Source organism: Acipenser ruthenus, chromosome 29 (assembly GCF_902713425.1).
Source record: "Acipenser ruthenus chromosome 29, fAciRut3.2 maternal haplotype, whole genome shotgun sequence".
NCBI lineage: Eukaryota > Metazoa > Chordata > Actinopteri > Acipenseriformes > Acipenseridae > Acipenser > Acipenser ruthenus.
In genome coordinates this window covers 4,868,474-4,882,634 of record NC_081217.1, presented here as the reverse complement: position 1 = coordinate 4,882,634, position 14,161 = coordinate 4,868,474, and the positions used below count along the sequence as shown (strand labels likewise).

The 14,161-nt window shown below is 41.5% G+C and overlaps 2 protein-coding genes across 3 annotated transcripts; one reads left to right on the top strand and one right to left on the bottom strand.

Annotated features, from left to right (window-relative positions):
* Positions 1-313: 313 nt before the first annotated feature.
* LOC117422786 (glutathione synthetase-like) lies at positions 314-7,472 on the bottom strand. Its single transcript, XM_059003977.1, is given in 14 exon segments — positions 314-1,225; positions 1,613-1,802; positions 2,277-2,358; positions 2,533-2,727; positions 2,817-2,858; positions 2,860-2,884; positions 3,341-3,418; positions 3,539-3,619; positions 3,905-4,022; positions 4,145-4,283; positions 4,659-4,734; positions 4,943-5,088; positions 6,024-6,166; positions 7,183-7,472. Coding segments are annotated over 13 exon segments (1,425 nt in total). The 5' UTR covers positions 6,153-6,166; positions 7,183-7,472; the 3' UTR covers positions 314-1,101.
* Positions 7,473-7,577: 105 nt separating this feature from the next.
* On the top strand, positions 7,578-10,631 carry LOC131702164 (uncharacterized). Of its 2 annotated transcripts, none has more exons than XM_059004381.1 (3): positions 7,578-7,901; positions 8,927-9,855; positions 10,474-10,631. In XM_059004381.1, the coding sequence occupies exons 2-3, from the start codon at positions 9,028-9,030 to the stop codon at positions 10,528-10,530; spliced, it is 885 nt and encodes a 294-aa protein (XP_058860364.1). In that variant the 5' UTR covers positions 7,578-7,901; positions 8,927-9,027; the 3' UTR covers positions 10,531-10,631. The 2 variants fall into 2 exon arrangements, with proteins under 2 accessions (XP_058860364.1, XP_058860363.1); XM_059004380.1 differs by having other exon boundaries at positions 7,578-8,067.
* Positions 10,632-14,161: the final 3,530 nt, after the last annotated feature.

The window sequence follows — 14,161 nt, the reverse complement described above, 5'->3', positions numbered from 1 at the left end:
CAATTATCGTTACCTAATGCATTTTTAAGTGGTAGAGCCTCTTCTGAACAGGTTGTCGCAGGTAAAACCTGCCCGTGCTCAAATGACTCATCTGGGAGGTTTTAGTTTGTGGTAGGCAATGCATCAACAATTTTGTTGAAAACATTTTTGTTTTATGTGATTGTTGTTGTTTTTACAGTTAAAGCTGCACCATATGTGCATCCAAACATGTACTTTAAAAATACTTAATTATAAAGTAATAAGTACTATCTATCTATCTATATCTATATCTCTATATCTATATATCTATATATCTATATATAATTAGAAAATGTTTCATAATAACAAATGATTGCTTCTACTGGTTTTATTCAGTGCATACAAGAAAGTGGCAAATTAAAACAATTCAACCACTATGGAATGCCAAAATGATTGGAAAACAGTTTAAAAATACCAAACACAGTCCTAGTTAAATCCATTTTAGTCATTAGACTGGGAGACTCCTCATTGTTACTATCGTGGCAATGTTTAACACATTATTATTATTATTATTATTATTATTATTATTATTATTTATTTCTTAGCAGACGCCCTTATCCAGGGCACCTTACAATTGTTACAAGATATGACATTATTTTTTACATACAATTACCCATTTATACAGTTGGGTTTTTAGTGGAAAAGTAAAGTACCTTGCTCAAGGGTACAGCAGCAGTGTCCCCCACCTGGGATTGAACCCACAACCCTCCAGTCAAGAGTCCAGAGCCCTAACCACTACTCCACACTGCTGCCCCATGACAAGAACAGATTACTGTGGCAATGACTGCACGTACTGTAGTCCAACGAACACCAAACACTTTATTATCTGTGCTTTCCTGTAGTGCTGTAATGCCTATACAGGGCTATAACCACTAATACGGTTTTGAGATCATTTTGATGAGAAAGTGTCTCGTTTCTAACAAATAAAAAGCCTTCTATGATTTGAAATAACTACGATACCACTGGAATCAGTACTAAAGACAAGAAAGGAGTTTGCTAAGTCAGTGAACTGTAGTTGCTGGTCCCCTTCAATAACATTGCTCAAGTCTGGAAGGTCCCCATCAGGTGTAAGGCACAGTAAGTTCAGCAGAGGAGAGGGTTATCCAGGACTGCCACTCCAGCTGCCACGCCCCCATCGTCATGTTCGGTGCTCTTGGTCCTCAGCAGGTGTCCTACACAATCATTCAGAACCATCTCCTTACCCTGCCTGTGGAGAACGCACAGCACGGGGTCAGACGCCAGCAAGAGGTGCATTGCTAATGTCACTTACGGACCACCCACACCAAGCCACTGGTCACAAACTGCACTTGCAGCAAAAGCATGCTGGTTTACTGGGAGGAACGCGGAGCCAGAATGCACAGCACACTTCTGGCAGTATTCATCAAAGTGCTATCCGCTTTCTGTTTTTTCTACCTCTCAAATATGTCAGCAAGCCACCTAGCAATTTGTTAAAAAAACATGTTGAACAAAAATTTACAAATCCCTGAAAATTTCAACTCTAAAACAATGAAAGTTGAACAGAAAACATTAGCCATACGCTACCAGTTTAATATCAATACTGTAGCTTGCATGCGCTTGTAAGCGTGTGATGTACCTGACGTAGACTCCATACATGCCCAGCTCACAGAGGCAGGTGGACAGAGTCAGGGGAGCCCCCCTCCTCAGCAGGACATTCTTCACTGGCTGGGGTCTGATTTTGTCCATCAGGATGTAGGCAGTCCTCTCCGAGCTCTCTTTCACGTTATGCAGTACCTTGCACATATCTTCACCATAGATATTGTTTCCTACAAACAAGACAGTCTTAACCCCCGCCCTCATTAGAAGTACGACAGACCTGCATTCATGACGGTTCTGTGGCACGAAGGAAACAATCGCTAAATGTCTATCGCCTCCATTAACAAAATCTTTAGTGCCACTCATGTCAATTAGCATTAGAATCATTGACCACTCAACACCTCTCACCCACCAACATGAGTCTGCCCACATTCTCACCTCCTTCCAAATTCCCATCTCCACTACATTTAGCACAACCGGAGTATTGGAAGTGGCACTGGCTGGCAGAAGTCACTTAGCTGGGTGTAAATCCTCTTTTTGCACAGGTAAATGCCACTACACATCAAGGCACAGACTCCACCAGGTTCTAGTGCACTAACGCAGGGAACGACTCAGGACTGAAAGCTATAGCGTTTACCTTTGAAGCGGGACTACTTTTTAAGCTCAGCACAGTCCTGAGCTGGAATCTTTCTATCGTTTCTTACCTCCTCCTTCTCTCTGCGGCTTCAAAACAAACTGGTCTGGGTCAGCAATGGCCATAGCAACTGTCCGATCACCCTCTTCACCCTGGTGTTCGGCAAGACATTGAGTTACGTTTTAACAGTCAGAATGAAAATTACATTCATAAATGACATTAGTACCGCATAATCATTACCATATAGGTACTTTGCATTACTAATACAGCTGCAATTAATACTACAGTACTTATTTGTACGGGATACAAGTAATAGTAATGCTAACCATGTCTAGTGTATAGAGTCCGGTAAAGGTGGCTCTGATCCGGACAACAGCTTCCTGGTCATCAGGAAAGAATCTCTCCAGAACCCCGGGCCGAGCCAGCTCCTGCTGGACCTTCTTTGTCCCTGCCAGATGGGTGCTGATATCGGGACACTTCACTGCCCTGGAGCGCTCCATCAGCAACCGGGCCTCCCATCTCTAACACACAAAAAACAAGAGACATTGAAGACCAATAATAAAGCCTATTATTCTGCAAAACGCGAACGACGAGGACTAAATCGACAAACCTGTTCTGTGTAGTTTTGAGGCATGTAGCCGTTCCGATAATGCAACTACTGCAACTTCGAGGCCGTCTCTACAGAAAGAAAGAGAGAAATAATAAGGGCACTTTGGTGTTCAAGGTACATATTAAACAGTACGTGTTAAATCAAACAGCAAGTTTTGGAGAGATCATAACTGCCAACTGGCAGCTTATTTGAAAATGCCCTGGGTGAAATTGTTCAGGGCTCTACTACAGCATACAATGAAACCTGAAATACCGGTCATCAAGGGGAATCTATGGCTGTTTAAAGGCAGGTATCTTCATATTCAAAGCACCTCTGCCAATTGCCTGCAGTGGTGAGAGCTTGGTTCAGGTGATAGTGAAAGTGTACTGTATATGGAATATTACTAAGAGCATAATACTACAGCTGCCAACCTCTGCTGCAGCCATTCTCGAGTGCCTGGAGATGAGGTTCAGTGCATGGGAAGATATAGGCAACTTACAGGAGCCTGCATGACCCAGGCAGGAGAACAGAAGGAAAGCACTTACATAAAAAGCCTCTTGTCCAGACCCAATGATCCTCTTTCACACACCTCATCAAATGTTCTACGAATGGCATGGATATTCCTGCAATAATCAACCAGAACACTGAAACAATCTGGAATCTACTAAAAAGCACTAGAATAATCTGGTAAACTTGTACAGGCGAGACACATGCCACAGTGGGAGAGAAGGTCAGAACTTTACCTGCTCCAGAGCTCATTTTCCACAAATCGATGGTCATATATATTCATTTGGATATCTTCAACCAGAAACATAACAACAGCACTGGAGGGGGAAACAAAGTATCCTGCCATTATTGTAAAGCCATGCCCAGCTCATTAACTGCAGGCACTCGCAAGTATGCTGAAATATAATGAACTCTTTCTTTTATACTTCTCTCAATAGAAAGAGGACAAATAGTGTGAAAAGAGTTACATAGTAGTTCTAAAAAGAAAACAGAGTAATATTTAAACACACTTTTATCAACGTGTTTGCATGTTGTAATGCGAAACGTGTACTGTGTGTTAGAGCAGCTGTCTACAGAAAGCCCAGATGGTATCTGTTTCTCACCTCTTGGAGTCGTACATCTCCCAGGCTTTCGCGATGCCATCAGCCAGACCCTTTGCGGGATTATTGTCCAGGATCCTGACACCTTCATCGGATTTGCCAGCAACTTTCAATATGTGCCACACAGAAAGAAGGTGAAGAAATATGTCATCAGTCTATAAATGCTGAACAAACAATAATAAAATATTATTTGACTTGGTAAAAAAGCAACCTTTTCATACTGTCCCTGTGCATGTCCTTACCTGTGAACGGTTGGTGTCCGAGACGCTAGCCCCCCTAAGCTGGCCGCTATGGTGTTGATCTCAACCTGTTTCAGTGATGTGCTGCCATCCTTGTCATTGTCCAACATGTAGTCTGACCGGTTCAAACCTAAAACTATGGGCTACAAAAATCAAGTAGCCAGAGTCATTATTTCTACTGTTAATATCAACATCTACATTTACAAAGCTGCTGTTAATTAATAATAATAATAATAACAACATATGTCATCCTATCCTGAAACTTTAATGCACAATAACATTTAAAGCACTGCAAAGGCTGCAGTAAATCACTACCTGTAGATGTGAGTCGCGTAGAGGTTAGCGTACTAGGTTTGGGTTCACACTCTGACTCACCGGAAATATACATTTTAGCAGCAAGTGTGAATGGATACAGGTTTGACATCACAGTTCTGTTGAAATACATTACTCTCCACTCTCCAAAAACACTTGCTGAGTTTTTTTTTTTATCTTCAAAGATCTTTTCTAGATTGTTTTACCTGAGAAAGGCCTTCTTGAAGAACTTGTCTGTAGATTTTGAAGAGCTGTGCTGTGAAGTCATCTACCTTGATTGTGCTACAGGAAGAAATAAAGCAATCAAGGCTGTAGCTTCTCATCATTTGAGGTCACGATCAGGCAGTCAGTGTAGTCGAGCTGTTGAAGCAAAGGGCTGGGAACCAGACAACCCCGGGTTTGAACCCCAGCTTCGCAACTGACTCAGAGTGACCCTTTGCAATCTCAAACTAATGCAACAAAAAATGAGGGTGGCGCTGGTGTACAATACCTGGCTAGGGCCTGCTCCAGGAATTCTGTGTCCTGGCTGATTCTATCAACCAGCAGATTGAAATCTCTCTGTACCTGCTTCGCCTGCTCAAACAGAGGCCTAGGTACTGGAGATGGGAACATCGTGAATGGAGCGTATCTCACTACCTGGGAAGACAAGACAGAGACACTGCTGTGGTTTGAACAATCCTAGGACACCAAATAACTCTTTAATCATGTCTTTTTTTTTTTACCATGAAATTGCTTTACAAGATACTAGGCAGGGATCAAGTAGTGTTAAGTCCACTCTAATAAAACTTAGGTTTATACTTTCTTGATCCCAAAGAGCATCAACTTTGTGCCGAAATATCACTGGGAAAGAGTCGGACAAAGCGGAAAGCAAAATAAAAGAAATTCCTAGCATAGCAGCATATTATATCTGCATCAGTGAACTTAACCAAGAACACAGTGGGCCCTGGTTTTCACTATGTGAAAGGAAATTCAACCGAATACTGTACTTTTAAACCTCACCAAAAGTAATGAACACATTTGTACCTGCTTGAGATAGGCAGTTGCTAATTCAAGATGTCTGTCTCTGTCTTTCACTTTAATAGGTGACTTAAATGCGGATACAGTCTGGGATTGCTGCTGCTAAAGCCAGTGATGCACAGACCAGTGCAGAAGGGCTCCAGTGATGCACAGACCAGTGCAGAAGGGCTCCAGTGATGCACAGACCAGTGCAGAAGGGCTCCAGTGATGCACAGACCAGTGCAGAAGGGCTCCAGTGATGCACAGACCAGTGCAGAAGGGCTCCAGTGATGCACAGACCAGTGCAGAAGGGCTCCAGTGATGCACAGACCAGTGCAGAAGGGCTCCAGTGATGCACAGACCAGTGCAGAAGGGCTCCAGTGATGCACAGACCAGTGCAGAAGGGCTCCAGTGATGCACAGACTAGTGCAGAAGGGCTCCAGTGATGCACAGACCAGTGCAGAAGGGCTCCAGTGATGCACAGACCAGTGCAGAAGGGCTCCAGTGATGCACAGACCAGTGCAGAAGGGCTCCAGTGATGCACAGACCAGTGCAGAAGGGCTCCCTCCCCTTACCTCTGATGCATTGGGCTCCTCTTTGGTTCTCATGAGGACTCCCTGTAGAACAGCGGCATCCTTAGCAACCGACACCAGGTCCTTTAGCAGTGCTTCATTAGCCAAGACATCTTCCAGAGGGGATGCCATTGGGGAAGGTCTGCCTGAAGCCAAGCACTCATGTTAAAGGAATGATAACAAAGGTGTTAAATAGATCTATTATCTCTCATAGGCATTCTCTTAGCAACATTATCACTGTTTATATACCAAGCACAATGTATGAAAAAAGAAAGAATGTATAAAGCTGAATTCGGAGAATTACTTTCCTCATATTTATTAATAATAATAATAATAATAATAATAATAATAATAATAATAATAATAATAATAATAATAATAATTATTGACAGGTTGACATAGATCCTAAAACTGTGATACAGTATCTGACTTCTACACTTCAGCGATCTTTTACAGTTGATCTATTCTAACAGTACATGAGCGTCAAAGCTCTTTAAATTATTTTTTAATACCTCATTCCTGTAAGCTTTTCAGTAAATAATTACTTCATTAAATACTGTGAAACCTGACCAATCATGGTCCCCTGGGCACTTATTAAAAAAAAAAAAAAAAAAAAACAATGGGTTGTGGCTAGTATTAGCAGATAGCTGTTTAATTCAGGTAACAGAGGTTTTACAGAGACAAACTCAGGACACGCCCACTTTAGTAGTTTTGGAATTCAATGTATTAATTATACATTTGGTGGTTACTGATTCCTTTGGACAAAAACAAAACACCTTGTATAGAACGTTTATATATTCATTTATTTATTTGACATAACTAACTCAAAACTAGCACACCTTTCTGAAACTGATAATCATCACAAACTTGTTTCTGCCTTAAAAACCAGCATTTTCAACAGGTAGGATGACTATTAAAAAAAAAAGGGTTCTGTCTATAACTGCTCCTGAAATCAAAATATAGTACCTGGACAGCAAGTTGTTTCAACTTTACTAACTGCCATACATGCCGACTGCATACGGTTGGTGCTGCTACAAAGTATGCAAGTCTATTCTGACTAAGTAGTTCTTTTTTTATTGCAGAGTCATCACACCTTGCAAAGCACACAATAGCAAGTATAGCAAGTATCACTCACTGTCTGTCTCAATGCGCACTCACTTACCTGTTTCTGTTTAGTACCAAAAGAATATTCTTTATTTGTAACTTCTTTCTGTGTGGTTCGCTCAGTGTATCAATCGTATCGCGTTGTTAAGCGCAGTGCGACCAAATGAACAAACCCTGACACTAAAAGCCAACACGAACAAGATCGGTCTGAAATGATCCGCTATACTGTACATTCACACAAACAAGCCTGTACGGTACGATTATTGCGAACTCGACCGAACCATGCCCATTTTACAGACAGCAGACAGGCAGGCAGGCTGCAGATCTACCCTATCAGCTTCTGCAAACTCAGGGAGGGAGTTTCCGGAACCAGAAGCTAGGGACTGAATAAGGTTTTCCGCTCTCGGGCGTTTCCAATACAGAGAGCTCCGCCTAGCGGACAAAGAAGTGTAAAACATAAACTTCTAAATTAAGCTAACTGTGCTCCACATTAGGGGAAGCAATAAAGTTGCTGTGGAACCCTATTATTATTATTATTATTATTATTATTATTATTATTATTATTACCTAGTAGTAATGGGCAAATTCACAGAAGTTGCAGTTTTTATTCGTCTTAAAGTTTAGGTACATTCATTTTCGTATTATAAAAAGCAGAAAGCAGGGCTGTACATTTCTCTAAAATAATTAATTAAGTTTCCCCCCTTGACATGTCGCTGTACTGCACAGGAGTGACCATTAAACGTCATAAGAACGTCAGCAAAACGCGATAAATAGCAGGTGAAGTAATAACACGCTGAGTGATTTTGTAAATAAAACAAACTCCTCGGAAGAGGCTGTGTGTAAAAACGTGTCCAATAACGTCAATCTTAATTGAAGTGACTGCTTTGCAGGATAAGACAAGACGAAGCAGCTCCCGGCGGCCCACAGGGCGCGTATCCTACAGGTAAACTTTGCAAACCCCAAGGGTTTGTAAATGCAGAACGTGAGACAGAACCTGGACCTGAATTATTGCAGTTATTTAAACACAATCTTTGGTAGCTTTCATTTTAAAATAATAATGAGGAATGATGGTTAGTGAGGGTAGCTGAAACCAGCCCTCATTTCTGGGTCGGATTTTCTTCCGCACCATTCGGTTCCATCTGCAGTCTGCAGTGTAATTTGCAACCGTACATTCCACAAGCCTGTATGCATGTGTCTTGTTTTTGTACAGTTTCTCTGGCTGGCGTTTACATGATGTCTCTGGTGTTCTTCACATTGGCTGTTGATTAGAGAGACTGATTTCTGCCATACGATATACCTTCTGACTGAAGTTTCATATCTGTATAGATGATTAAACAAAAGCTGTGTTCATTTACGATTGTACTGTAGACTTTGAAGTCATAAAAAAAGCTATGATTCTAAATATTGTTCCATGTTCAACATTTCCCTAAACTTAATTCTCTGTTACTTTAATATCATTTACCAGGTTTATGGAAACAGTTCAACTGCCATTTTTCATTTCCAAAATGTAGTTTATCTTTGCAGTAACATCAGTTTTACTCAGATGTCATTCATTACAGTGATGGATGGACATGTTGCCTAACCCTGACATTAGGGGCTTGAAACAATATCCTACATTTCATTATATGGGTCATATTTACCTTCTGGAGATCCACATGCACCAAATGGAAAAATAGATCTCTCAAAACCAGATTCACATCTAACACGACCACTGTTAAAATAGTTGATATATGTTGGTTTGTTTTTTGTATCTCACTGATGTATTTTTGTAATTAAACAAACCCATGCTCTCTCTATTGCAGGTGTTAAGGACCCTGAGCACCTGTAACCCTGTTAGAGTTGTATTTTAATACATCTCTTGCAGCCGGATCTAACCAGTTCTGCTGGAAGTAAACCCACGCCAATGGCAGACTTTGCTAACACAAACACGCCCCAAGTCGGTGATCCAGATAACGCATCCCATGACTATCAGTGCACTTGTGCACACTTAAAAAATGTAGGGTCATTGTCTGTGCAGAGTGATGGAACCTTCCGTTGCAATTGTGGTGAAACTCCACAGATGAGCTTTTTGCCCGACAGTGAGATCGCTGAACCTTTGTTCCATGGCTTTTGTCACGATACCGTGTTTGAGAGGCAGTATGACTTTAATTTCTACAAAGAAAGGAAAGGCCAGCTGAGAGACGGCTCTCCATGTCTTGTGAACGAGTGTGCGGTTGGTTGTCCTCACCACCCTCAAATCAAGCTAGAGCCATCCTCCTGTGATAACATCCACAAACTCAAGGCTTGTAGCGATCACTGTTCCAACATCAGGGCTCAGTATGAGAGAAAACTACAGGGAAGCCAGCAATACATAAACCAGTGGGAAGAAATGATAAAAACAAAGGAAAGGGTTGCCAATATGCAGAAACAGGATGAGCCTGAAAAGGTGCAGCACCTGCCACCGCATCAGCATACCTACGTGTGTCAGCTGTGCTGCAGGACAGTTGCCAAGGGTGAGCTGTCAGGAATGAAATCCACTGCCATGATGGAGCCTCTGGAAAGCACGGTCAAAAGTCACGTCATGTCCTGCCACGGCTGCAAAGGGTCAGAGTCGCACAGCAATGTCTGTGACCCAACTTCAAGCACGGGCAGGAACTCCAGCTATACAAGAAGAGTCTCGGCTGCAGGGTGCTCATGTCCTCGTCCATCCTTCTCTTTAACAAGGGCCTGCAGCGACTGCGCACCACAAGAGGTAGTCTTTCTACTTAACTAGAAGACCGTCGATTTTCTTATAATAGACAGCTAATCTTTTCTTGTTTTAGTTCTTCTGCTTGTTACAGAACCAAAAAATACACCCCGTACATTAAGTCTAGTGTTTCACGCTATTGTAGGCACCCATGTATAATAATTATAAGATACTCTGGTGTTAGGATTTCAGGCATTGGCTGTACCAGAAATATTTTCCATTTTTTGAATGGATTCCACCTATGGCCATTAGAGGGCTGTGCTTTCATTGTAATGCCAAGTTCTTTATTTTTGTTTTGAAGGCTTTGTTGCACAACAGATACCACTTAAATGTATCGCATGTACATTGTGTGTATTTTTTTTTATAGTCTGTAAGAAGCGGAGGGATCAGCTTCCTGTTGAAATGAAAGGTATACAGCAGTCTTGTGTGGTGTACCTCTTGCAGCATGGAGCGAGGCAGAGCCGTTTATGATGCATATCTGTTTACTAAAACATGGTTTCTTACAGAACCAGTGGGACAGATTTGCTTCCTGTAACAAAAACCCTTTTTCCTTTTTAGAAAAATAAATACATAACAAAGTTATATAAAGCTCAGTAAATCTGTCCCAATTATTATTATTTTTAGGTCACAACCCCAAAGTTTTACCAGGGACACGAATGCCTGAAGACCCAAATGGACTAGGGGGAGACAGGCTAATTTGGAAGTGCTTCAACAATTTACATTTGCCTAAATTTCCCTGCAGAGAATGTAACGCATTCCTGAATGTTAAATCTACCTTTTAATTAGAACAGCCGAGTTATGTAGCCACAGAGACTGTCCTGCATTGAAAACAAAAATGAATAAATACCAGTCGTGGCTTTGTCTGTTTGCTTGTGTGCTTTTTTCGAATGAGCTGGTTAGTATCTTGCGACACGTGGTCTTACTGATTGGTATGTAATGCCATTGACTTTTCCATGACTCCTCTGCTCTGAATGACAGGGGACTCAAACAGATGCTGGTGAATTGTCTGGCTGAATGCCAGACAGCTCTTCTCAGGATTCCTGTAGCCTGCTGCAGAATGGAAGGCTACCAATATACACAGACCAATAAAATGGGCTCCTTAACACTTAGCACAAGGAGGCAGCAAAGAATCTCAAGGGGGTGTTTTTGATCATGACAGAGATTTAATGCCGTATCAGGACCGAGATGTGTACTCTACTAATGATTAATCATTTTCGCATTAAAAAAAAGTGTTAAAGGTCACCCATTAGAGTTGAAATAGAGATTTAAGTAAAGGTTCAATAATTCTGTATTTCTTAATTATTAATTCCTTAATTAAGCTCTACCTCTTTTGGTTTTATTTTTGCATTTCTAGTTATTTAGGCCCGTATAAAATTCTTCAGATTATTATTTGTTTTTCAGCAAACCAATCACCTCACTTGGAACCAAAGCTGATTTTGCTAAATGAATGCTGTAAGCCTTTTTGTTTTTCAAATAAATCCATAAACAAACTTCCCAAAACTGTAAGAATGCAAAAACAGGGCTTGTGTGCGGTGTAACAGCTATGGCCAAAAGTTTAGCATCACCTGGAATTTTAGAATTGAGACATAATTAAAAATATATATATACCGAAAGCCATAATACGTGTAGTAGTACAGTATTTCATGTTCGAAATGTCACATTTTTCAATTGTTGTCAGTTTTTCGTTAAGTACATGGAAAACTACAAAGCGGTATGTAATTCAATATGTTAACCTAACATTATTCAGCAGGTTTCATTCTAGAGTGAGGCAAAGCTTTTGGTCATAGCTGTACTAGATGTAGTATCCTTACTCTAAATGCAATGCATCTCTGTAAGGGTTTGCACAGAGCCACTCGCCAGCTTGCTCAGTGTATACACAGGCTTGCTGTGCGACTCTGCGTCTCTGAGCAGTTGCTGAAGCAGACAGGCTGCAGTTGTCTGGCCCAGGCTCCTGTGTAAGCTGTGAAGAGGCTCTTGCGCACTCCTCACATTCCCTGGTGCTTTGAAGCCGGGCGCTATCACAGCCACGCTGGAATGCTTTTCATTGTTAACAGAGATTTTATATCTAAACAGCATAAAAAGGAAGGACCCCCCAAATGCCACAACTGAATGTACTAGCTGTCCAGCCTCTGGCTTTATAGCACAGCTTACCAGTGATCATCAACAGCAAAGCCGTGGCACTACACTGGCAATGCAGTGGTTCTGAACTTATAGGGCAATGACAGCTATAGTACATTTTGACACCAATATGAAATTGCAGCAGAGTGAACTGCTACATACTAGTAGTCAATTTCAGTGTACCATATTACCATATACCCTATACCCTATACTGTATACCATATACCCTATACCACATACCCTATACCACATACCCTATACCATATACCCTATACCACATACTGTATACCACATACCCTATACCATATACCCTATACCACATACCCTATACCACATACCCTATACCATATACCCTATACCACATACCCTATACCACATACCCTATACCATATACCCTATACCACATACCCTATACCACATACCCTATACCATATACCATATACCCTAAACCATATACCCTATTGCCTGTATTTAAAGTGTTGGTGACTGCATGAATGAAAGTGGATTTTACATTCTGCAAGCTGGTTTATCAGCGAGACATGTTCCAGATGATCTGGGCAGTTGGAAGGGTGGTGTGTTTGGTAGAGGAGCTGCTGGTACATCAATGGCATTTCCAAACTGTTCTGTAAGGGTGATAGCGGTGTAAGTGTCCTGGCTGAGGGGCTGGGATGATAATGTGCAGCACTTCCATGTTTGCAGTGTGTGTGTGGAAGCAGAGGCTATTGTTCAAGGCATTGCTGCAGGAGGTACTGTATGCCCGAGTAACCTTGAAATAGAAACACTCCATTTTAGGGTAACTGAGAATAACGCAAAGCAGATACGCTATTGCCTGCAATGACATTGGAATCTCGCCCTTATCACCTGCTAAAAAGACTTGATTTGGTAACATTATTTATATTCTGGGACAGTGTGTAGTAATAGGTGACAGTGGGCAAGATATACTGAGCTGTTGCTGCAAAGGTTTTTTTTTTATATATAAAAAGAGAATAGCAAAACGTCACATCGGCCACTCCACGTGTGCACAGCAGTGCGATAGGACCCTTGTAAAAATCACAGGAGTCCTGACCTGACTTCCTTGCAGAGGATCTCAGTCCTGCAGCTGAATAAAAATGGCATGGGATCTGGAAAACTGTGATACTGTTTTTTTCCCTTGCCTGGCCTCTGCTTTGTGTTGAAGGTGACATAAGCAGGAATGAGTGCCATGACAGACAGTCAGGTGATAGCGGTTATAGGGTGTAGCTTTAGTTAAAGCAAAATACAAGGACACGTTGAATTGCATGGAAAGTTCCTTGCAGCCAAATCAATAACAAGACCTAAGAGACACAAATGATGATCGTGGCTTGCTAAAAGTTTACCATTATTTATTTAACAAACACCATGGTATTACCTTGTGTTTTCAAATGCTTCCCTGTGCTTTACCACCAGCAGTGGGGGAAGTGAAATCAAACATAAGATCATGTATTGTCTCTTGTTTCCTGAATCAGGTTCGGAAAAAAAGTGTGAATGTTAAAATAAGCACAGGCCACCTCTCTTTCAATAAACTAAGCATGTAGGCATTCAGTGCATGATAATCTAAAACAATTGTACCCTTTATAGCAATTCCACTTCCAATTCCTGGAATCCCTGCGCGCGCTGATAGGCCGAGTAACTCTTTGGGTCCAAGGTCTGTAATGGTGGATAAATAGGTGCAATGAGAATCTTTATGACAGCATTGAGCCACTGTAGCTCAGTCAATACATTGCTTTTACTTCCAACAATGGCAAATATTAGAAATATATACAGTTAACACAAACAAAAAAAACACCTACTGGTACTATTATAAAATCTTCCTTGAAGACAAATGCAGATTTGCTGATCACAGCATTGACAACACAACGGGTTTGCGCAGGTCCTCCTGTGTAAGTGAATAACCAAGCTGGTTCTCCGGAGAAGGAAGCCCTCAGGGGCTTGGCATTTAGGAGCAGGGGGTTGCACAACCAGAAACACTTTTCACGAAACATACTTTGGCCCATGCATCAACGCCTGACTGAAAACACTGTCTTCTCTTTCTTTTCTGGGCTTTCTTTTTATTGCAGCCTCTTTATACATCCACCTGCTTAGAACGGTAGCAGCCAATCGACCAACCAATTCATTATCCAATTATTGGCTAATGGTCCAACCAATCAGGATGCCAATTTCCTCAATGGTAGCCATG